Below are 23,952 nucleotides of genomic sequence, written 5' to 3'. Positions count from 1 at the left end.
AAGACTCTCTGGTGAGTGGACAGGGGTGCAGGGACGAACAAGGGTCAGGAGCTCAGAGTCCTGCTGTATATATATATAACAATTATAAGACCAGAGTGGAGGGTATGATCTTGGGTAAGTTTAAACTCTTTGGGTTTTTGATGTCTCATTTGCAAAACAGGGATATTTTAGTCCCTACCTTTTAGGGTTATTGCGCAAGTTAAATGCAACAGCAGAGCGTCTGGCATATAGTAAGCACTCAATATGTATTATCTCTGTGGGGGCATGGTAGAGGGAATAAGACTGCTTGGAGGTGACGCTGAGCGAGGTTTTGAAGGCTAAGTAGGAGTTCATAAGATGGAGAAGTGGGAGTAGTACGTTCTAACACAGGAAATAGCATGGAGTCTCCTGGTTTGCCTTCAGGTGTTAACTCCATTTCAAAGAGGAGGTAACTGAATCTCACACAGAAGATGTGGTCTGCCCAAGGTCAGGCATGCAGGAGCGCAGAGCAGGGACCCACATTCAGTTCTGTCTGACTCTGAGCCCAGTGGTTAACGTTCACCTCTGGGTGAAAATGTGAGTGCTGTTGCTCCCAAGACTCATTCATTCATGTTGCAACTCAGGGCTGATATGTCGGGTTGTTGTGTAATGTGGGTGGCCTTGCCTCTGAAGGAGTAGAGAAGATTGTGTGGTGCTCAAGAGCTGAAACCCGCGTCTCTCACTGCCACTCAGCTCCACTTTGCTCTGTGTGAGTGTCCCTCCAGGGTGGGTGTTCCCCATAAGGTGGCAAGATTGTGGGCTGCTGGCAGCTCTGGGCCCTCATTGGGCCAGCTCAGCCACTGCACAGGAGAGGTAGCCTCCTCCCCAGTGGTTCCAGCTAAAGTCCCAGGTAGCCTTCTCACTGGTCAGACCTGGGTCCCAAGGCCTTTGCTAAGCCAATCACTGTGGCTAGGGGAATGCGGTCCTCTCACTGGTTATACCTGGGTCATGTGACCATCCCTGAGCCAATCAAGTGGCTGAGGGATGTGGCCCTCTCACAGATCAGATCTGGGTCATGTGACCATCCCTGAGCCAATCAAGTGGCTGAGGGATGTGACCCTCTCACAGATCAGACCTGAGTCAATGGCCACATCTGGAGGCAGGGGAGCCAGAACTACAGGGGCTGAGAGTGGAAGATGGGTGGTCCCCAAAGTAATATTGGGGTCCTGCACCCAGAAGAAGGGGAGATGGGTGGCCAGCAGACTTGACTGGTGTTCCTCACAGAAGCCCAGAGGAGGCCCAGCCTGGTCTGTGGAGACAGCCCTGTCCTTTGGTCTCTTATGACTGGGGGCTGAGGGAAGCCTGGGCATCTGAGCTGGGTGGTCAGGAGAGTCCTGGTGGAGCCCTTCAGGGAAGGGCATCTGGCCCCAGGCAGCAGCATGCATGAGGGCACGATAGCCCCCAACAGAGGAGGAGCTGTGCCAGTGTGCGGGCTTGGGCACGGTCAGCCCCATGGGTGGGGTGGGAAGCATCCTGCCTCCTCCCGCTCTGTCCTGATTGCAGTTTGGAGTAAGGAGGTGTGATGGAAGGATCTGAGCCCACGATGCGTGGGCCCAACCACCAACTCTACCTGACGAGGCCCTCCAGGGACTCGCAGCGATTAAGCAAGAGGAGGAAAAGGGTTTTACGAAATAGTACCAACTCCTAGAGATAGAACCAGCCTAGGGGAAGCCAGAGAGGGGAGTCCAGTCCCCCTGGCATCCGCTGACCCTTTGTACAGAGAAACTTGTGTTTCCAGGGCAACCGCCACATCCTGATTGGGCACCTCTTCTTGCCGAGGAGTGCAATTTGAAACATTCTGGCATATAATTTATTGTGAACATTCTGTGCCCCAGGCCCCGTGTCAAGTGGTTTACATATGTGACCTCCTTTCATCCTCCGTGTGTGAGGAGGTGTCATCGGCCCCACTTACAGACAGAGAACCAAGGCTCCAGGAAGTTAGGAAGCTTCTCCCAAGGTCACACCCTGGAAGGTAGTGACGTCCGTTTGACGTCCGAGCCCCAGTTCTTCCAAGCTAGGGTCCCTTTGGTGCTCTGGCCAGAGACCCAGTTGCAACCCGATGCCCCCCAGAAATGTGGTGGGTGGGCCGTGCTGCTTGTCACCGGCAGCTACTTCACAAATGTTCTGAGGACACTCAAATACAAGGGACAAGCAAGGGCTTCACTTTCCAGCCCCAGGAGCCCCTGCCCTAGACAGTTCCCTCATCTTGCGGCCTTTCTCAGAGCCTTGGGCTCCCTTTCTCACCTAAAGCCCAGCAACTTGCGGCCCAGATGGAGGCCTCTCAGGCCTGAGTGCTTTGCGGAGGGTGGGAGGTTTAAGAGAGGGACAGAAGGGGTGGGGTGAGGCTCAGAGCCCAAGGCTGGAGGAGGCGGGAGGCAGGGAGGCAGCTCCATTAGTCTGTCCCCAGGGGACTTGGCAGCCAGTTATTAAATGCTCCTTAGGATGGTGAGCTTGGCGGGTGGAGAAGAAAACAACTGTGGGAATTGTAGCGGGTGGGGTGGGGTTGGCTCTGCCTCTGTCTGGACCAGAGTACCCCTTCTTCTCATTATATGAGGGGAGGGCTGAGTTTGGGGGTCCTCTGGGCCTAAAGCTGTCACCATGGTGCAGGCCACTCCTCGGCAGTGGGGATGGTGTCCTGGGCATCCTTGGATACAGGCAGGGAGCTGGATTGTCCCTGGGCCTCTCCAAGGTGCATTCCCACCCTGGGAGCTCGTTGGCTACCATGATGGCTGGGCTCGGGGCTGTGGTGTCCACTGGACCCTCACTCCCTGTCCCGTGTCTGAGAATCCTGCTGATTCTACTGTAGTGCTGAGGCGTCTTCCTGCTCCTAACTGTAGACCGTATCATTTTCTCTCTTCTAGCGTAGAGAGAGATCTGTGAAGTGAGCGAGTTCCCCAGGCCTCTTCTCCTCTCCCTTCCCTCAGCCCCTCAGGCCATCAGCTTGTAGGGTCTTGAAGCTCAGCTTGATCACTCAAACCCCTCTCTCCACCTGAGACTCTTTGCTGAGCAGCTGCCTCCTGGACGTCCCCTGGGGGTGCTCCCAGGCTCCACAGACACTACTTCTTCTCCTCCTCCCCTCAAACTTGCCCCGCCTCCACGGCGCCCCATCTAGGAGAAAGGCTCCACTGTCTGCCCGCTAGTCCAGGCCAGACCCTTGGTTCCCAGCTCCGTTCCTTCCCTGACCTGCCATGGGCAAGCCACACCCAGCCTGTTCCACTTCTTCATTAGCTCTCCAACGTCTCCTTGCACTTCTTTCCCACTGCTGTGCCCTCGTTCACACACTTTTCCTTCTTTCCTGGAGTCTCCACGTTGGTCTCTGAGCCGCTGGTTGACCCTCCATGCTGCCTGTCCCTATGTCTCTCCTGCTTAAAATTCTCGGTGGCTCCCCAGCGCCTGTGGATGAAGTCTACACTCCATATGCTGGCGTTCTGGGCTCTGCATGGCCTGGCTCCTGCTGCAGCTTCTGCTTCCGTGTCTCCTCCAAGCCTCGGCATGCTCCAGTTCCCACAGTGTACCACGCTCCTTCACACTGTGAGCCTTTGCTTATGCTGTTCCCTCTCCCTGGAATGCCTTTCCCCACCTTTGGATGTAAATCTCAACCAACTCGAGAGTAAGCTTGGCTTTTGACTCCTCCAGGAAATGCTTCCTGAACATGTCACCCTCCTGGCCTTCAGCAGGTTTAGGTGTGTCTGCTGTGGGCTGTCGTAGCAACCCACGTGCTTCTGCGTCAAGGCACTTGGCACTCTATCAGAGTTGACTGCAGATCTGTCCCCTGCCCCCAGCTGGCTGTGGGAGCCAGGAGGGCTGGGCTCGAGTGGCTTGTTGGTCTTGCTGTTTCTAGCATCCAGCCCAGAGTCAGGCATGTGGTAAATACTCAACCTGGGCTGCAGGAAGAAATGAAATGTGGACCAATCTCTCAAATGCCAACCTCAGGGTCTTTTGATGTGTGTATTAGTTTCCTGTTGCTGCTGTAACAAATGACCACAAACGTAGTGGCTTTATTCTTACAAACTTATTCTCCTACAATTCTGGAAAGCAGAAGTCTTACGGGGCTCAGCCTCACTGGGCCAACATCAAAGTGTGGGCGGGCTGGTTCCTTCTGGAAGCTCCAGGGGAAAATCCATTCCCTTGCCTTTTCCAACGTCTGGGGCCATTTCTACTTTCCTTAGCTTGACTTGCTCCAACTTCAAAGCCAGCAATATTGGGCTGAGCCCTTCGTGTGCTACCGTCTCTCTGGCTCTCTCTTCTGCCTCCCTCTCCCACGTTTAAGGACCCCGGTGATTACACTGAGCCCAACCGGATAATCCTGGATATCATCCTACCTTAAGGTCAGATGATTAGCAACCTTAATGTCATTTGCAGCCTGAATTCCTCTTTGCCATGTAAAGTAACAGCATGTTCACGAGTTCCAGGGATTAGGACACGGACGTCTTCAGGGGCCATTGTCCTGCCCATCACAATGTGGAAGAAGCTGGAGAAGCAGTGCCAGGTGGGGAGAGAGACCATGCTCTGTGAACCTCTAAGAGTGGGGGTCCAAGGGCAAAAGGATGGTGGGCGTCAGTGAGCAGATAAGAGAGGTGCTGGGAGAGCCAGAAAGGGATTCCTGTCTATAACGGTCAGGCCTGGAAGTGACAGAAACCCAACCCAAACTGGCTTTAGGCACAAGGGGCATTTATGGACTAATGAAACCCAAAAAACCACAGGTAAGAATTCCTCCAGGTACGGCTTGGTGGAGGGTCAGAGGATGTCCCACAACTCCATTTCTTTTTATCTCTCAAATCTCCTCTCCATCCCAGGTTGGCTTCGTCCTCAGCTCACATGAGATGGCAACATGACAGCAGCCACTCCTGCCCCTTGGTCTGCAGATTAAACGCACCAGAGCAACTACTAGGTCTCAGCAAGTCTCCCTGCCCCGTCTTGCCTCGCCTGGGTCCCGAGTCTACTCCCGACCAGTCATGGGGCCAGGGGATACTTGGTGCTGAGTGGGTTGGATTTCAGCCAAATCATGGAGAGAGAACAGGGGAAGAGTGGACTCCCAAAGGAGATTCTGGGGCTGTTTTACCAGACGGGTGACTCTGCCTGTGCTCTCTAGGGAGGCAGGATGGGGTAGCAGAGAAAGCCCTGGATTGACAGGAAGCCTGGGTTCTGATTCTGGTTCTGCTGCTGACTTGCTGTGTGACCTTGAGCAAGTTACTTATTAACTTCTCTGGGCCTGGCTGTGAAGTGAGGGGGAGAGGTGGGATGCTCTCTAAGGAACCTTCCAGCGTCAACAACCTTACCACTCGGAGGCCTTTCCCATCTGTTTAGTCCATCTGTTTTCTCGTGCCTCTAGATACTAGTAGTAAAAATCCTTAGAAAACCCAGTGGGTTTTCTGTATGGGAAGCTGCGGAGAGGAGAGCTAAGTTTGGGATCTGCGGCAGGGCTAGAGAGGCTTCATTCTCCACATGAAGTGCTGGGTTTGTGGGAGAATTGGGGCCTGAGCAAATGGCCAGGGACTATCAAGACTGAGGACTTGTCTGCCAGTGGGGTTCAACCTCACTTTGTGCTTGGTGTTGGGCTCAGGGTGTGGCCAGGCTTGGGGTCACTGTATGGCTGAGGTGAAGACTCCGTCTGGATCTGGGGTGGGGACCAGGAGCTGGACAGCAGTAGACAGATGGGGCAGGTGCTGGTGTATGGGTGACCCAGGCGTCATACAAAAGTGACTTTGGTCATACAGAAGTGACTTTGCAAACACTTATTCTCATCTAACATATTCTGTATTTTACTTATCCTTTTGTTTCTGTCCGTCTCCTTTGCTAGAATGTCAACTCCAGGAGGGCAACCACTTTACTGTGTTCTCTGTAGTGTCTCCAGCTCCTCAGCAGTGCCTGGCACCTCGTAGGTGCTCAGTAAACATTGTTGAGTGACTAAGTGAATAATGCAGAAGTACTTGCAGCCAGGTGAGGCCAATGCTGTGTGCATTAGACTAGCAGTTCCCCAACCTTGCTGCACATTTGAACCACCTGGAGACCTTGTAAGAACGCTGATGCCCAGGGTGCACCCCTTACCAATTGAATCAGAATGTCTGGGGGCCTGTGGCAGGCATTGGTATTTTCTAAAGATCCCAGATTGTTCCACTTGCTGCAGAGTTTGAGAACCACTCACTGCATTAGACCACGTGAGATGTGGGGCCACATGCCGTCTCGAGAGGACCCGCCAGCAGCCTGCACACAGGCAGGAGGAGGGAGGGGACCTGAGACAGCTCAGGGAGCCTCGGGCTCTGGGTGGTAGGATGGAGACTTTTTGTCCTAGATCTCTATCACATACTCCGGACACCCGCCACGGGGGTGATTACTTTGCTATCACAGAATGGATTTTGGCTGCGAGTCAAGAAGAGCTCTTGCTTCCCAGCTAAACGATGGCAAATCAATTTGAGGTCTCGGCTGGAGCTGCTGATTAGGGCTGGCAGCCAGGGAGCCTCTGGCTGTTGGAGCTACAGCAGGGCTCGGCCAGGCCTTTGGGAGGAGGTGGCAGGCAGGAGCTGGGTCCAGCCTTGGGGTGCAAGAGCCCAGCCTTCTCTTGGGGGGCAGAGGAAGCCTAAAGGGGGCTGCTTTCTGGGTTTGGGAGTGCGATCTCCACTTATTTAGAGTGGTAATGTTAATAGTATTAGTCACCATTTATTTCGAACTTGCCATGTGCCAGGCACTTTACTACATTGGTTGCAATAAATAGCTAGTGCAAACATTATTATCCCTTTGTTTGGAGGCCCTGCGGGGTAAAATAATATGCTCAAGGTAAAATGGTTTCGACATAACAAGGCGGGCTTGGAACCAGGTCTGGAGAGAAATCCAGATGTTTGCTCGTATGTCTAGACTCTGAGCGCCTGTGACCAGCTCAGATCCGGGTCTGAAAAGCAGCACATCGCCCCGTGTTTGATATGGGGAGGGCACTTGGGAAGGCTTTGCTGAGTACTGAAAGGAATGAGGAAATGTCTGCTGAGTGCATGGATGGATGAAGGCGGGTTTGCTGACCAGGGGCTGCAGGTGGGCCTCCACGATGGCCACCAACCCCCAGTGATCTTCCCTCCTGGTATTCATGCCCTATGTAGTGTCCCCCCACTGTGTGACCAACAGAACACTGTGTGGAAGTGATGGTGTACGACTTCTGAGGCTAGGTCTTGAAAGATGTTGCAGCTTCCACCTTGCCCTCTCAGACTGCTCACTGTGGCGGAGGCTTGCTGCCATACTGAGAAGATACTCAAGAAGCCCTCCAGAGAGGCCCTCCTGGAAAGAGAGCTTCCTGCCAGCAGCCAGCACCAGCTTGCCAGCAATGTGACCAAGCCATCTTGGAGGTGGATCCTCTGGCCCTGGTCAAGCCTTCAGATGGGACTGCAGTCCCAGCTGCCATCTTGATTGCAACTTCATGAGAGACCCCAATCCAGAGCTACTCCATCAAGCCACTTCAGAATTCCTGACCCTCAGAGACTGTGAGAGAAAAGAAACGTTTATTGCTTTAAGCCACTAAATCTTGGGGTAATTTGTCATGCAGCGACAGATACCTAATATACATTGCTAAGTCTCTTTTGAGCTGAAGAGATCTTCCTGGAAGAGATAGTTATTCCCTTCTGTCCCCCTTCTCCCTTGTGACCCTTGCCTCTCAGCTTGGCTTGTGTTCCAGTGAAAAGACATGAGACAGATTTGATTTGAAATCCAGGCTTCCCAATTTACTGTTGGGATGATTTGAGGATTTTTTTATTGAAATTAATCTTCTTATCCTTTTCACATCTTTTCTCTCCTTTCCTCTACTCATCTTGTCTTCAATCTCACCATAGTAATAGTAGCATGTCACAGTAATGGCTGCCATTCTTTCAGTATCTGCTGTGTGAGAGGCACAGTGCTCGGGGATCCACCGACATTATTTTATTTAATAACCTCAACCACCCTGGTGGTGTTGTTGGGGTTAGGCATTATTATATCATCGTTTCTTAAAAAATTAAGGAAACCAAAGTTCAGAGCAGTTGAGTCATCTGCCCAAGACCAGACAGAAAGAACCAGGATTCAAAGCCAGGTTTGTGAGAAAACCAAAGCTTGTCCTCATTCCCGTTATATGCCTCTACTTCTGAGCCTCAGTGTTCTCATGTGTAACATGGGTATAATCCTGACCTCAGATTCCTGTCAGGATGGACAGAGGTGGGACCTTTAAAGCAACAGCCATGTGGATGGCCTGTAGCAGGGGCTTAGTGAGTGGAGGCCCCTTGCCCTTCCTCCTTTTTCTCCCCCAGTTATGCACTTTAGGGTGAGCTGTCTTGACCCTCATGTAGTGCCTCTCACTATGAGAGCAGCGGGGAGTTGATGTCCCTGAGAGCTGGAGACCGCTGGGCCTGCCTCGGGGCAGGGTGGATGCCCTGGACCTGGATCAAGGAGATAGTAACATCAGCTCTGGCCCCACCCATCGAGCTATTCCACGTGTCATGTCTGTGCCCGAGCTCACATGGAGAGGAAGGGAGGCAGGAGTCTGCATTCCCACTCAGGTCAGTGCCCGTGGAGAGGCTGGTGCGTAGAGACGGCTCCTGCTGGAGGATCCTAGCTGAGAAAACATTGTCCTCAGGGAGTATCGAATCATCTCTCAGATCAGGCGAGAAACCCCAATTAATTACACGTGCTAAGTGAGTGGTCTGGAAGCAAGGTTTTGCAGTCAATTAAAGGGATGCTGGAGGAGGCTTCATTAACCCCCTGCCTCCTGGCAGCTTTTGCTGTAGGAGTCAGAAGGGACCTGTGGGACTGTAATGAGCGCCCCCACACTGTGGGGAATGCAAGCAGAGTGCCCTCTACTCAAGACAGCAGAGGAGGGATTCCTGGGCTGTGTGGGAGGATGGATTTGACTTTAAATCCTCTTCCCACTCCAGGCGTCTTGATTTCCTATGCTTTGATCCCTGTGGTGAAGTAAATGGTCAAGACATGCTCCATTTGGGGGCTAGCCCAGGCAAAGCATGGTTTGTGCTTCTCCTGTCTTTCTCCAGTGTGGAGAGAAGATGGCCCACTGGACTCCCCCCAGGCGCCTCAAATCCCGAAGCCCTAAACCAAACTCATTATCTTCCTCCAAACTTGTCTCCCGCCAGTGTTCCTGATCTTGGAGAATGGAGCCCCCCGGAGATGGAGACGCAGGCACTGGCCTAGACCTCTCCCTCCTCCATGCCCCCCACATCCAGTCCTCAAGTCCTGCCAGTTTGCCCTCCTATATAGCCCTCCAATCTGCCTACTTCTCCTGGTCCTTTCACCACTGCGGGAGGTCAGGCCTCACCATCTCTGACCTTGACCTTGCACCAGCTCCTCCCTGAACTCCTGGCCTCCAGCCTCTTACTCCCAGTTCATCCTCCTCACAGCCCTAATGATCTTCCTCAGTCTGCCCATCTCACTATGTCACACCTCTGTTCAAGAGCCTTCAGTGGCTCCCCATTGCCTGCAGGTAGAGCCCAAGCTCCATTGCCTGGCACCCTGGTTGACATCTCCAGCCTCTCGGCTTTTCACCAAGAACTCAATTAGTTCCTGCAGATATCCCCCACTTCTCCCTCCCCACTCCCACCTCCCGTGTCAGACTACTTTTGTCTCCTCCAGGCCTCTGCTCATGCCAGCTCCTCTGCCTGGAGGGCGCTCCTTCTCCACAGGTTCACTCCTCCCATTGCACCCTGAGCTCCCCGAATGCCAGAGCCCGGGGGACCTGCTGCTCATAGTGCACTAGCCCAGGGCCGTGGGCAGATCTGGGAGAACAGGCAGGAGGGCTGATGTTATGGCACAGAAGAGAGAGGGGTCAGGTTCTGCCTCCCCTCCCCCTACTGTCCATGGTGCAGAGATCTGAAGGAAAAGTGACCATGGCCACCGTGTAGATGAGATGGAGACCGATTGCTTGGGCCCTGAATCAGCACTGGGGTCCTGAGTACCCACTCACTGTAAGCGAGACTCTGTGGTGGGTGCTGGGAGGCAGTGGGCTCCAGCCAGCCCTGCCCTCACAGAGCTCAGGAGTTAGCGAGAGAGAGCGTTCAGGAATGTAAATCACAGCAGAATTTGCAGAGTGCCGTTCACTGAATGCTTGGCATGCGGTGCTGAGTGTGCGAGCAGGACCCCATGTACTCCTCACACCTGCAGAGGTCAGAGCAATTGCTACTGTCCCATTTCACTTGGGAGCAAACACTCAGAGGGGTTAAGAGGCTCGTTCAAGACCACTCTGCTGGCAGACGGAACCCACCAGCAAACCCAGTGCTGTCTGAGCGCTCAGCCCTGGTGCTGTGTCGTGTGAGCATAACAACAAACTGCTGTGGGCAGGGGCCGGGGGCTGTGTCGGGGTGGGCTTCACACAGGAGGTGACATCTGTGCCGAACTTTGAAAAGTTAGAAGGGTGCACCAGGAGGGGAGGGTATCATTCGTTCCAGGCAGAGGGGACAGAACATGCAAACATGAAACAGCATGGTATGTGTGGGGACCGGGGGCACTTGGAGCAGAGTTGGGTGTGGGTCAGACCTAGCAGGCTGGGCCATATCACATAAGGCCATCTGGACAGTCTTGGTGTTATCCTGCAGGTCATCGAAGGGTGTTGGGCAGGGGAGTGACGTGGTTACATTGAGTCTTTCGGGTGAGGGAGAGGACGGCAGGGAAGAGGTAGAGGCTGGGAGACCAGTGTGTGGGCAGTGGGAAGTGCCTAGCTAAGCGGAGAGAAGATGAGGCCTAGCTTAAGTTAGGGCAATGGCTGGGGGCAGCCGAGGGAGGAGGGGGTTCTGGTCTGGTCCTGACTCCTCAGCAAGGCCTGGGAAGTGTCTGTGTCAGGACCAGTGCTGAGTGGTGCCCTCTCTGTGTCTCGAGCCTGCTGTGCGCTGCCTGGCAGAGTAGGAACTCGATGGATGTTGGTGGGATGACCAATGGCAGACCTTTGCTCATCCATGTGACTTGGCTGCATGTCGAGATGCCACGCCCTGAGGAACTTGGGGGGAATGTGGCCAGAGACAGAGTGTGGGTGTTGTGACCAGGCTGGACCACCAGCTCCTGGGGTTGTGCAGTTGGCTTTGGCGGGTGGGAGGTGGGTGGGCCTGAAGCTCTGGAGCCAGCTGCCACTCTAGCCTTGATTGATTTCTGGGGTCATTTCCACAGTGTCCTGGCCAGGAGCGAGGGTAAAATGGAAGGTTTTCTGGGGCCTCCTGAATTCTGTGGGTTGGCCTCCTCTCCTCGGCTGGGCCCCATGTAGCTGTGGTGGAGCTGAAGGACAGAAGAGGACAGGCAGACCAAGAGCTGCTGTACATGGTCTTCTCTTTGTTGTCACGATTGGTTTGGTACATCTTAGCATCGCGTCATACAAAGGGGGAGCAACAGCCATGGCTTTTGGTCAGGTTCGGGGGGCGTGAGGGGGATCCCTCCCCTCCCCCAGGCACTGACACATTTAAAGGAAGCAGAGCAACAAGGACACAGCACAGATGTGGGAAAGGGATTGCCCCGCACGAGCAGGATGGTCGTCCTCACCTGGGTCTCGTTAGGACCCCCGCCCCACCCCAGGGCCTGCATGAGCACCTCCCATTCTTTCCCCGGCGAAGAGGGTGGGCAACAGGTGCAGGGAACGTGTGGGGGAGGCATGTCCTCAGGCCTGGGAGATGTCCCCTCATCTGAGCCAGTCGGACCCCCAGCCCCCCTGTCTAGTCAAGGGCCTGCAGGACCCCAGAAAGATGGAGCAGTTGAGGGGTGGGGGTAGACAGCCCTGCCAGCTGGGTGCCGGGGGCTCTTGGGGCTGGAGGTCTGCCCCATTTCACTCTAGCCACAAGCCTTTGGGGGGGCTGCTTTGCCCACCAGCTGCCCCACCTGAGGGGGACTGGGCTGAAACACTTCTGTTCTCTGTCTCTCTTTCCCGTTCTCTCTCTCTTTCCCGTTCTCTCTCTCCCACACACACACCTGGGAGGGTCTCTTGACTTCCTTGCATTGGAGGAGACCCCACACAGCTTTGCCGTTAAGGACACCTTCTAGGAGCTTCTAGACTTGGAACAGAGGATGTCCACGTGTGGAAATCCCGCCCTGTCACCAGCGCCCAGCGCGGGAGATCCAGAGAGGCCTTCTCCCTTCACTCTGGCGGTGAGCTCGCAGGCACACAGCAGGCGGCGGCCTCCCTGCAGGCACACATGCCCACACTGGGCGGTGCACACTCCCTTGCATTTTGCTCTGTTGTTACCCGTGCACAATGACTGCTCCTTCCTATTTCCCTAGCTCGGGGATGTCTCCTTTATACGTTGTGTGTGTGTGCGAGGGCTGAATTCTGGGGCCACTCCCTCCCTGCCCCTGCCTCCTAAGTGTGTCAGGTGCACATTGCCCCATTTGTGCATGACACACTCACCTCCCTCCCATCCAGTGGACCACACACTCCTCCTGCCCCAGGTACATCATGTGAATATCCCTTCCCTGCTAAAGCATCCCACACATATTTTGTGCCCCCCTTGAGTGTGTTGCACACGACATCCTCTCTGGGCCACACATTAGCTTCTCTCCACAGTCAGGTCTGTGTCAGGAATGACAGTCATCGCGTCCCCCTGGACCCAAGAGTGATCACCTGGCAGTTGGAGCCAGGTATGCTCCAGGCAGAAACTCCCCCCTTGTTTCCATCTCCAGGAAGACCTCCAGTCCTGCTGCTTGAGAGCAAGCTGGGGAAGTCGGGAAGAGTCTGGGACTTGCACCAGACTAAGCCAGCCAGCCTGGAGGGCACTATTATATGGGAAAAGCCCTGAGCCTGCTTGGGGGGTGCAGAGGGGCTGTGAAGACCAGCAGGGATGCCCTCTGAGGGTCTGGGGTCCCTCAGGCTCCCCTGGGATATATCGTATGGCTAGGTTCCCCTGATCATCTGGAGCTCCCTGGCCTCGGTCTCCGCTGCCCATCTGGCACTCTCTGTGCCCTGGCACCACCTTCAAGGTCTGTGAGCCCTTGTCGAGGGGGAGACCTTTCTGAACACTTGGGATCCACTCCTGTTTCCAGGTGGGGCTCATACACAGGGTCTGGGGAGGCCTGGGGTCCCTAGACTGGGCCCTGCCTGTCTCTGTCCCAGGACCCCAGGGCTCTAGAGAATGACCATCCTGCCCAGGATAACAGACACAAACAGACGAGCAGACAACAGGGCTGCGAGGTGGCTCCCCATCACAGACACGGACATGGGCCCCCTGGGGGGCAGGACACAGGGGCACCGGGGAGGGGATGGGGTGGGGGAGAAGGGCAAGTCCAGGGAGCTGGCATTGCTGAGGCCCTGCTCCCCAGAGAAGGGATAGACCAGGGGACTTTTCTGGTTCCCTAAACATATGGATTGTGTTGTCTCATCTTTAAAGTATTGCAGTCTAACTGATATGGCTTTAACTATTGGAAACGGACAGAGGAGACACTTGTCTCTCTCTGAAATAAAAGCATAAATCCACTAAAATTGAAAACCTGCAGAATGCAAACTGGGGCCAATGGGGCAGGGGCTTTGAGGGCAGGCAAGTCACCCCCTCCCTGGCCCCTGCTTTTGGGGTTGGCCCTGGCGGGGGGCCAGCATGGCTTCTTGGGGCACTGCCTGGGTCTGTCACAGCAGACTTCTGAGGACTTCAGGCAGGAACCCCCCAAGGGTGGGGGGACTCTAGGCCAAGGACAAGGTCTCCTATTGGATGTGACCACCTGTGACCAATGGTCTCGGGGCTGAGAGGGGGCATCTGACTCATGTTCTTTCTCCCCAAGCACACGTCCCTGCACACAACTGCCTTTTCAGACCGACACACACATACACAACAGTCTCAGCACTTCTGACAACTCTCTCACATACACACTTCTACAACCTCTAACACATACCCATCACTCCTGACACACATGCTGTTTTGAAAACACATGCAGATACAAGCTAACACATGCCAGCTCTAACACACACGTGAGATAGTTAGCTCACACATATGACACAATCTCAACTCATACACACCACCTTACACAAGCCCACGTATGCAACGCTGCCTAGCATACACAGTCTCTAACACAGGGATATGATGACCAACACAGATACACAATCTCAAGACACACACACTCTAACCATACACATATATGTACACTCTCTGGACATACAATTGCTGATGCAGTCTCTGCTACACACACTCGTGCATGAATGGACACACACTTTCCTCTCTCATGTGCTCCATGGCCCCCCAGTTCTCACACAACCAATTGAGCAGGAGGCCTTGACAACTTTGGGGGTGAGGGACAAATGCCAGTCTCACTCATCCCAGAGGAGAGTTTGTTCTTGGCCAATGAGAAGAATGGACAGAGGCCTCTGTTAAGTGGGAACTGGCTTCTCCCCAGAGGCTTGGGGCTTTGGCCAGGTAGGGTCCTCCTGGGGAGCATGGGGCTCTAGAAACACATGGACAGGACAGGGTGGGGAAGAGGGGTGGATAGAAATGGGGGCAGCTTGGCTGCACCAAGGGGAGGCTCCCATGGCATGGGCCATCACTGCCCAATGGCTCCGAGTGTTTTCTGGGGGGGCCTGGGCAGCCCCTCAGCTGGGCAAGCTGGGCCCAGCCTGGCAGTGGGGCACCAGGACCTAAGTGGAGTGGGGGGAACAAGGGGCTGCCCTACCCGGGGACCCTCCACAGATGAGTTAAAGTCCAAAGAGGATCCGTTTGGAGGGACTGGCTTGGCAGGGGCTATACCTCTTCTGGTGGGGGCTGGGGGAGGGGTGCTCCTGGGCTGGGTGTCGTCACGGGGGCGGAAGAATAAGAGCCCCAGCCTCCTGCCCAGACCCAGGCCTGGCCAGAATACAGTGGGGCCTCTCAGGGCAGGGCCCTTGCAGGGCAGGCTTACCCTGACTCCCTTCCTCAGAGCCAGGCCATTCAAGGCCCCTGCTCTGACCTGGGTGTCAGAGGCCAAAGGTCAGCATGCTGGGCAGGGCTGGAATGTGTCATTACTTTGGCTGGCTGGGGACGGTGGTCCTCCTGGCAGTGGGGCGCATGAAGGAATGTAGGGGGGTTACTACACTAGCACGGACTTGAGGCTTCTGGAGGGGCCCCCCTTGCCTCCCACACTGGGTTCAATGCCCCCTTCTGGGGAAAAGCTGTCTTCACTTTTTCTAGCAACTTGGGAGTGAGGTGAGGGCTGGATCCCTGGGATGAAGGGGTGTCAGGGAGTGCTCAGGGGGAGAAGCCCCTGGCCAGGGAAGGGGAGCAGAGGCCAACTGAGGTTTTCCCCTTCAGAACTGAGACTTAACTGAAAGAAAAAAAAAGAAAGAACCAAAAAAAAAAAAAAAGTAACAAGGGGAGTGGGGGCGGGGCAGGAGGCTGGTTACTTCTTGAACATGTCCTGCAGCGGCCCGGGCAGATATTTGAGCACCGTGTCCAGGATGCTCTCCTCCTCCTCCTCCTCCTCGTCCCCGCAGCCCGCGGGGATGGCCTTCTTGGGCCGGGTCAGGCTTCCCTCGCAGGGCTGCTCCAGGGCTGCCTTCTCCTCAGCCTCCTTCTCCTCCTTCTTCTTCAGCCCATACTGGGGAGGGGAGGGCAGAGATGAGCGTGAATGACGAGGACTGGGCCTCAAGGTCATGCAGACTCGGCTGCGGCAGCTCATGAGAACTCCCAAGCATCAGTCCTCTCATCACAAAGTGGGGATAAGGACACCGTCCTTGTAGGACTGGGCCTGTCCTCAGTAGGTGCTCAATGAGAGAGAGTCGATTTTCTCTTAAAATCGACACCTGCTCATAATAACTTCTCTGCACCTTTGAAATCCCCTGAGATCTGAAAACTGAAAGTTCTCCCATATGTTTGGGGCCAAATTTCGGTGACAAAACCAGACTGGAACTGATGGAAGGTTACTTACAGCCTTGATCTATGGCAGTGGTGGGACCAGACACGTGGCTGATAACAGTAACAGGTGCTCAGGGCACTGCGGTACTTTCCAAAAGTCCCCACTTCTGGATTCTAAACATATTTGGTCTCTGGGGTTTCGGGTATGAGATTGCGGACCATAGCAGCAAACATTAGGGAGCACTTCCTATGTGCATTATCGTGTTCAATCCCATAACGATTCTTGAGGGAGGTGTTCCTGCCACACCCATTTTTCTGATGAGGAGAGTGAGGCTTAGAGAGAGCTAGTCTAAGGTGAGAGCTGGGACTCAGGGGAGCCCGAGGCTTGGGTTTGGGGGCCGTTTTACCCCCGTGCCCCGCCCTGGCGAGGGCAGGCGGTGCTGACCTTGTCTCGGATCTGCTGCCGGACCTTCTCTCGTTCGGCCTCCATGCGCGCGTGCTTGGCCTTGCGCTCCTCCTCCTGCTGCCGCAGCGCCTCCTGCCTCTCCTCCTCCTTCTTCTGCGCGTCTGGGTCCTTCTCCTCCTCTCCCCCCAGCATCTTCCCCATGTCCTTGGTGGCCCCTGCGGGGGATGGGTTGGGAAGGGAGAGGGCGGGGTCAGGGCGGGCCAGGGGTGGGGATAGAGGGGCCTGGTGCGCTGAGCCCCCTCCCACCTGGGTTGGAACCCCAGTTGCGGGTGAGGGGTGCGGGGCTCACCTCCAAGGGCCTGCTTCATGACGAAATCCATGCCTACGACTCCGGTTAGCGTGCCCTAGCCCGCAACCGAATTTGCATGCAGCGCTCCCGGCAGGCCTGCCTCGGGGAGATGTGGCAACCTGCAAAAGAGGTTGGGGGTCAGGTGGGAGGGGCCTCTGCACAAGCAGGGCGGTGGAGTTACACAGACGGCGGCCGCCCCCTGGTTCAGGCACCGGCACGTTAGTCTGAGGCCACGACCCAGTGAGGTGGTACCGCGGGGAAGGAGCCGGAAGGGGGCAATTTCCTGAACAGCACGTGTGTGCTACCAAACGGCTTCTGATCCCCATTTTAAAACCTTCATTTGACCGTATTGCTTTAATTGGGTTGAAGCCAGGAGGGTTAGAAAGAACCTGGAATTGGAGTCGGGCAGAGCTGGGTTCTAATGCCACCCTGGCTGCTTATTTACCATGTGACCTTCAGCCCGTTACTGAACCTCCCTGAGCCCCCGTTTCCTCCTCTCTGAGGCAGAAATGGCAGTGCCTCCGTTCCCAGGGCTACTGTGGAGACTGGAGAGAATCCAGCCTGGGCCACTGGATGAGCCCCTGGAGCGAAGGAGCCTGTGCTCCCGCCCCGCCACAAACCAGAGGCGGGGGCTGGGGGAATGAGAACAGCCAGCGTAGAGGAACACATCCAGACTTCCGAAATTAGATAAAGGGAGAAATCAGTTATTTTTATTGCAGCGTACTGTAAGTTTTGTGTTTTATAGCTTAATATTGATTTTTATTTTGAATTACACGTGGGGGGTTGGAGACATGATAATCTTCTTGGGGCTTAGGGCCTTTACAGTACCAAGCTCTGGCCTTGGAAGCACTCAGCTTATGTTAGTCCTCCTTCCCGTCTCCCTAAATCACCGACTTTCAGTTTTTATTTAATTTTTATTGTTATTTTTTTGCCTCAGAAGATTTTCTCCAAATAAAATCTTAATGGGAATCTCAATATGCAAAATATATCAACGTGGCACTGTTCCAGTGTTGGGGGAGGAGGAGGAGGGCCGAGAGCCTGGAGCCTCCCGCCACCCTGGGCTACCTTCTTACCCACTTCTCCGCATCCCTGAGCCTTTGAGCCCCGATGCTCTAACTCTTAGAGATTTCCTTTTTATTTTAACCAGTTTCACTGGTTCTCTCATAGGCAGAGCCACCACAAATCCCTTCTCAGGTGTGGATGGGGACATCCCTGAGCTATCCAAAGTGTGACGTAGCTTGATGGTCAACTGAGGCCAGGCCTGCTCCCAAGGCCGTTCATCCCACATAGCCTTGGGGTCTCTATGATTTGCTAGGAGGAAAAGGCGGTCCTGGGAAATGGTGGCCGAGAAGCCAGGCCAGATCTTGCAACTAGGTTGAGTTCAAGGTCACTGGATGTTTGTTGATGACGGATTTTCCTCATTTCTTTCAAAATGAGAAAACATATCGGCAGACTGAGATCTTTCCATAAATGGGTTCCGATAGTTTATTTGAGGACTTCTAAATGATCAGAACACCTGAGAGGTTGTTTTGAGGAGAGAAAGTCAGGATGAAGTGGAAAAGCATCCCCAGGGGCTTTGGCATCAGACACTCCTGGCTTCAGTACTCGTTGGCTGTGGCTCCCTGGGAAAGCTTCGGTTTATTCCCTGCAAATGGGGAGTATTAAGCCAACCCTTGTTTTGATGTTTGAAGGAGAAGAGAAGATACTGGTCAAGTGCCTGGTGTGTAGCAGTGCTCATTAATGTTTGCTAGAGCAGACTGCATATTTATGAGGACACGCCAAAAAGGAACAGGATTTCCAGGAAATGCGGGAGAACCCACTCTGACCCAGATTTCAGAGTTTGAAGGCAGCTCAGCTAAGTCAATCAAGATGTTTTCCTTTGACTCAAAACATTGCAAAAAGACTGCATTTCTAAGAACAGGAAATAAACCATTTAATAATCAAATGATTTCAGGAACTATTGGGTTCCTCTTTTGTGTTTACGTGCAGCTCAACGAATTGCCAGGTGGTGGTGGAGGATGCAGAACTCTAATTTGAGATGTTTCAAATTGGTCCACAGGGCGCCTGGGCTTTAGGTCCAGCCTCGTCCCTAACTTGCTGCTCTGACAAGTCTCTCTGCTGGGCCAGATGATCCTCCGGGCCCTTTCCCCAGGGCTTCTGCTGGAGCAGTTCTGCAGCATTTGAACTTCTGGCCACTCCACTGCCTCCTCAAAGCCCTCTCCTCTCCTGGTTCTGTGACTCAGTCCTTGCTTTTCCCCATCTTCTACTGCTCTCTCTTCTCCGGCTTCTTCCTCTCCCCTCCTCTTCCTCTCTCCCCCTCCCTCTCTCTCTCTGTCTCCTTTGCTGGCTCCCTTTCTTCCTCTTGTCTCTTCAATAAACATGTTCCCCAGAACTCTTACCTCAGTCCCTGCCTCTCTTTCCACGCTAAACTTTCCCTGGGGAAACTCATCCTTTCTAGGGGTTTTAATGACCACTGACACTGATGACACCTAGACGTCTTATCTGGGCTCCAGACTCTTATATTCATTCATCCAGCAAGTATTAGTTGAGCACCTACTATGTGTCAGGCAGTGTGTTAGGCACTGAGGACATACCAGTGAGCAAGACAGACAAAGTCCTGCCCTCATGCAGATTACATTCTGGGGTGTGTGGGAAATAGGCAACAAAGACGTCAACAAATACATTTGCCTTCCTCTTGCACACCTCCCCCTGAATGTCCCATGGGCCCCGCTCAAACTCAACATGCCATCTCTCTATCACTAAACCATCTCCTTCTCCAGATTTCTCTGCTTCCATGCATTCATTCAGCAAACACTGATTACCAACACCCCCAATAAGCAAAGTACTTCTGCTCAAGGCCTGAGTCCTCAAGATGTAAGAGTGCTTACATCTCTTACATCCCTGTTGCTCCAGGTGCCTCCTATTCAGAGCCTGCTGGGATTATTTAGCTGAGCTTCTTGGGTCCACCCCAAAGTCCTGCTGCTGATCCCCAAATGGTCCTCTCAGCTGTTAAGCAATTTCTTGTTCACTCTGTCGAGACTCCCCTAACCAATTTCTCAAGGCCTAATCTACTGCAATCCCATCCCTCTCAGCAGTGAGTTCTTTCCCACTTCATGTGGTGCAGTGGAAGGCTCATGAGCTAGGGGGTCCGGCACATCTGACTCGGATCCTGAATTTGCTACTTTTTAGCTATGTGATAATGACGTAAATAATTGACGTGAATAATTGACGTAACCTCTCTGAATCTTGGTCTTCTTTATAAAGTGAGAATTATAATACCACTTTGAAGGGTTAGAAATAATCCTTGGAATGTGTTTGGCACATGATGAGGGACTCAGTAAATGGTGGCGATTGTCATTATCAAAACGACTAATGCCAGCTGGTGTGAGCTCCTGCAACCTCCCCTCCCAGCTCCCGAGGAAGATGTCCCCTTTCTTCCCCCTGAAGCCAATCCCTCTGCCTGTGCTCCAGATTTTCTCTCCCTAAGCCTCCTCCTTGACCCATCATCGCTTCCTCTTCCTCAGGTTTCCATTTCTTCTCCATAGGTCTCTTTTATCCCCTTCCTTCTCCAACTCCTGCTCTGAACCCCACCGTTCCCTTAATCTCTGCCCTCTAACTTCATGATGGAGGAGTCTCCACTTGGTGTCTCCACTTCTTCACCTTCCAGTCAAGCCCTCCAGCTCTGTGAGATCAGAGATCTGCTGCCTCTGCACTGCCCCCAAAATTGCCCTAGTCAGAGCTGCCACAGGCTCCAAAACGCCAGACCCAGCAGCGTTTCACAGCGCTCCTCCTCTATCTTTCCACAACATCAGATGCTGATGATGACCCCCTACCCCACCACCGCCACCCTCCACCCCTCCATCCCTCCCCTCACCTGCTTTTCTCAGCCTTCTTCTTGAATCTCCTGAATTCCATGACCTAGCATTCTGCGGGCTTCATCCTACTTGTCAGACACGTCTTCTCTCTCTCCTTGGCTGACTCCTTTCCAAAATGTAGATGTTCTCTAAGCAATCTTTCCCTCTCCTCTCCCTCCCACTGCCCCTCCCTCCCCCATCGTCTCCGCTGGGAATCTCTCCTACCCGCGTTGGTTTAGTGCCCTTCTTCAGCCACAGATAACTCTTTCTCTCTCCCCAAACCTGCACATTTGACTCTGCTGGATATTGTCACATGGATAATCTCAAATTCAATCTGTCCAAAGATCAGTCTCATCCCTGCCTCCCCCACTTGACCGTCTTTTCCTCCAGCATGCCTTGTTCCAATTGCCTCCACTGGAATCTCCAGAGTCAGCAAATTCTTCACTTACTCACTAACTCACACTACACATATTCTTTGAGCACCTACTCTCTGCCAGGCACTGTTCTGGGTGCTGGGCAGCGGCAGGGAACAGGCAGTCCCAGTACTGGCTCTCACAGCATTTGGTGAGCTGGGAGGCAGATGCTGGACAAACCCACACAGGGAGTCGGTGAGTTACAACTGGGATAGGGTGCTGAGAGAGAAGTCTGGAGACTGTAGCTTCACAGTGCTTCCTGCATCCACACCTCCCTCTCCTGTGGCTGCTGATGCCTCGGTTGTGGCCTCGAGGTTCTGGATTTGTGCATAACCTCTAACTCTGTCCGTCCTTTAGCTCTTATCCATCCTCCACATGGCCGTCTGATTAATCTTCCTAAAGGGTAGATCTGCTCATGCAAACACACCCTGCAATGGCTCCCCATGGCCTTGTTAAACCGACTAGAGTCCTTCTGCTGACCTTCAAGTCCTACACAGTCTAGCACCTGCCTGCCTTGCCATCCATTTCCCATCCCTTGCTCGTGGCTCTGCTTCCGCTATACCTCAACACATATTCTTTCCAAAATCCCCTGGGCATTTGTTCATGCTGTTTCCACAGTCTTGCAACTTCTTAACCTCATCTCTGCCAGTTTAAATCCTGGCTCCACCACTTACTAAGTGACCTTGAACAAATGACTTAATCGTTTCTCATCTGTAAAATGAAGACAATACTTATGCCCAAGATGTGTTGTGAGCATTAAATGAGAGAATGCTCAGCCCAGTGTTTGGCACATAGTAGGTGCTCAGTACATATTAGCTATCATCATCATCATCATTGTCATCAGCATCATTATCAGTAGCAGCAGTATTAATTTTCAAAGATTTCTGTCAAACATCACTCGCTCCATGAAATTTCAGGGATCTCCTCCATGAGATGTGACGGTGTCCTCCTCTTCTGAGACCCATGGCACTTTCTAGGGCAGCCTTGCCTGCCTCCAGCTCGTGTGCTCTGTCTGCCTAGGTGTCTTTCTCTTCTTGGTCACCCTGAGCTCCTCCCGGGGCAGGGCCTGTATCTGGTGCATTTCTCCTCTCCCAGAGTCTGCGACATCTCCTGGTTCACGGTAGCTCCTCAGGACATATTTGCTGGATTGAATTTAATGTTGTGTGTCAGCGAGTATGTGAGAGTATACGCATTCAAAGTGTGATTGTGCGTTTCTAACTGAACTTAGGCATTGTGTGAGTCTGCGTGAGCGTGTGCGCGGGCGTCTGTGTAGATATTTTGCCATATGCCTGTAGGAGTGGTGAGGTCCGGCAGTGTTGCGAGCCGTTGAGGATTTTGGCCAGACCGCTAGGAGGCGCTCCTCAGCGGGTCTGCGGGAAGCCTTGGTCTATCCCTGCGAGGGAAGGGGGGTGGTGGTGGTGGTGGTAGTGGGGATGCTGGGTTGGGGGCGGGGAGAGGGAGATGGGGTGGGGGAGGGATGTTGCAGCAGCACCAGGTTTCCGTGCCTCCAGGGCGCCCAGGACATAGGGCGCGTGCGTCTTCAGCGTTCCCTCCCAGACCATCCCAGCCCGAAAGCAGCGGAGGCACCTCCTCAGGCTCGGCCGTCTGAGCCCCAGGCGGGTTTCGGGACTGGGGCCCACCATCTGACAAGCAGACTCAGGCACCTGCAGTGTTTGTCCTTGTCGCTGTTTTTCTGTTTTTTTATGGCTCAAGTCCGGGCTATATTCACTGCAACTCAATTCAACACACATGTGCTTTTTGCAGGGGACCCTAGGCTAATGGCGATGGCAGAGACAGGGGATGTCCCTCTACCCCCATCTCACCCCCCAGCGCTCTGGAAGGGAGAAGCACTGGGGGAGGGGAAGGGGCAGTGGAGGATGGGAGGGGTAGAGAACCGGCTCCCGCAGAGGAGCGGAAGTGGCGAGGGCTTTGCCGTTTCCCCTGCTGAAGAAGGGACAGGAATCCTGGCGCCCCTCTCCCGGTTCCCCGCGGAGACCAACACAGCCAGCAGCTCTGCCCCGGAGCTCTCGGGTGGCCACTGAGAGCTCCCCTCCCCCCAACACACATAGCTCCAACCCCAAGACCCAGCCCGGTCTCAAACTTTGCTGGGGGAGGGGGCAGAGTGGGGCGGGCGAGGGCTTAGAAGAGATCGTTCCTAACGACCCCTGGCAGCGGACGTGAGCTGCCCAAACCTCGGCTCCCCTCCTCCGAGGACAAAGAGTCTCCCTGGCCCCCCACTCCTAATCGACGTTTAGGTTCTCCTCCCCTCCACCTTCGGTCTGTCCGCCCCCCTCCCGCCACCCTCTGACTCACTCCGGGAGCCCGACTGTACCCCTCGGGGGCGGCTCCCTCCTCCGGGGCGAAGAGATCCCTGGGGGCTTCGGGTTAACCACGGCCTGAAGTCGCTTAGATCGACGTCCCCCACCCCCACCCCTGAGAGCTCGGAGTTGTTATCTAGGTTCTGACTTGAGTCTCCTGCCGCCCTCGGAGCGGTCCTGGCTCCCCAGGAGCCGGGCAGTTTCGGGCTTCCGCCCGGGGGTCTCCTCCCTTCACTCCCTTTCCTCCGCCTGCTCGCTTCCCCCTCGCGGGGAGCTGTCCTTTCAGCACCACTGCGAGCGCGCCGGGAGGGTCCCTGCTGCCGCCGCGCAACCTCCCATTCCCGCGCCCGGGCAGTCTTGGGGAGCTGTCTCCCCAAAAGCCGTACTCCCCAGCTTCCCGGGCTGTCCTGCGGCCTCGAGGCGAGAACCGGGACCCTCTTGCCCACAACGCGGCTCCGCCCTCCCAGCCCGCGGCCAGCACCGACCTGGCGGTCCCCGCAACCGTCTGAGCCACTGCAGGGCTCCGGCCGACTGAGCGAGGCGGTTCCTTCTGCTATTCCAGCTCCCGCCGCCGCCGCCTCGTGCAACTCCACCGGGCGAGCTGGGGCCGCGGCTACCGCCGCGGGCGGCTGCCGGAGGCGCCCTCCAATCACGCCCCTCAGCCAGGCCCTGACGTGCTACCGCTCCCCTTCCAGATGGGAAATTCAAATCCTTCTCTCTCTCTCTCCCCCTCCCTCCCCCCTCCCTCTTCCCCTCTCTCCCCTCTCTTCTTCCTCCCCCTCCCTCTCCAATTCCCATTCCCCTTCTTTCCTCCCCCTTTTCTCGCTCCACTCCCCTTCCTCCTCCACCTT

The 23,952-nt window shown here is 54.6% G+C and overlaps 1 protein-coding gene across 1 annotated transcript; it reads right to left on the bottom strand.

Annotated features, from left to right (window-relative positions):
* Positions 1-11,280: 11,280 nt before the first annotated feature.
* On the bottom strand, positions 11,281-23,708 carry CPLX2 (complexin 2). The gene is made up of 4 exons (XM_058546273.1): positions 23,587-23,708; positions 16,517-16,635; positions 16,207-16,382; positions 11,281-15,504 (listed from the first exon to the last, which is right to left on the bottom strand). Exons 2-4 carry the CDS (start codon positions 16,545-16,547, stop codon positions 15,307-15,309), a joined length of 405 nt encoding a protein of 134 aa, XP_058402256.1. The 5' UTR covers positions 16,548-16,635; positions 23,587-23,708; the 3' UTR covers positions 11,281-15,306.
* Positions 23,709-23,952: the final 244 nt, after the last annotated feature.

This window comes from Diceros bicornis, chromosome 1 (assembly GCF_020826845.1).
Source record: "Diceros bicornis minor isolate mBicDic1 chromosome 1, mDicBic1.mat.cur, whole genome shotgun sequence".
Lineage (NCBI taxonomy): Eukaryota > Metazoa > Chordata > Mammalia > Perissodactyla > Rhinocerotidae > Diceros > Diceros bicornis.
The sequence above is the reverse complement of the archived record's forward strand: the minus strand, read 5'-3'. Positions and strand labels throughout refer to the sequence as shown.

What these genes read in the sequence shown, in the direction of transcription:
- CPLX2 (XM_058546273.1), bottom strand. Translation starts at nt 16,547, where the DNA reads ATGGATTTCGTCATGAAGCAGGCCCTTGGAG. An exon ending in CATGAAGCAGGCCCTTGGAG is followed by an intron (nt 16,383 to 16,516) that starts GTGAGCCCCGCA and finishes CATCCCCCGCAG; the next exon opens with GGGCCACCAAGGACATGGGG. An exon ending in GGCAGCAGATCCGAGACAAG is followed by an intron (nt 15,505 to 16,206) that starts GTCAGCACCGCC and finishes TCCCCTCCCCAG; the next exon opens with TATGGGCTGAAGAAGAAGGA.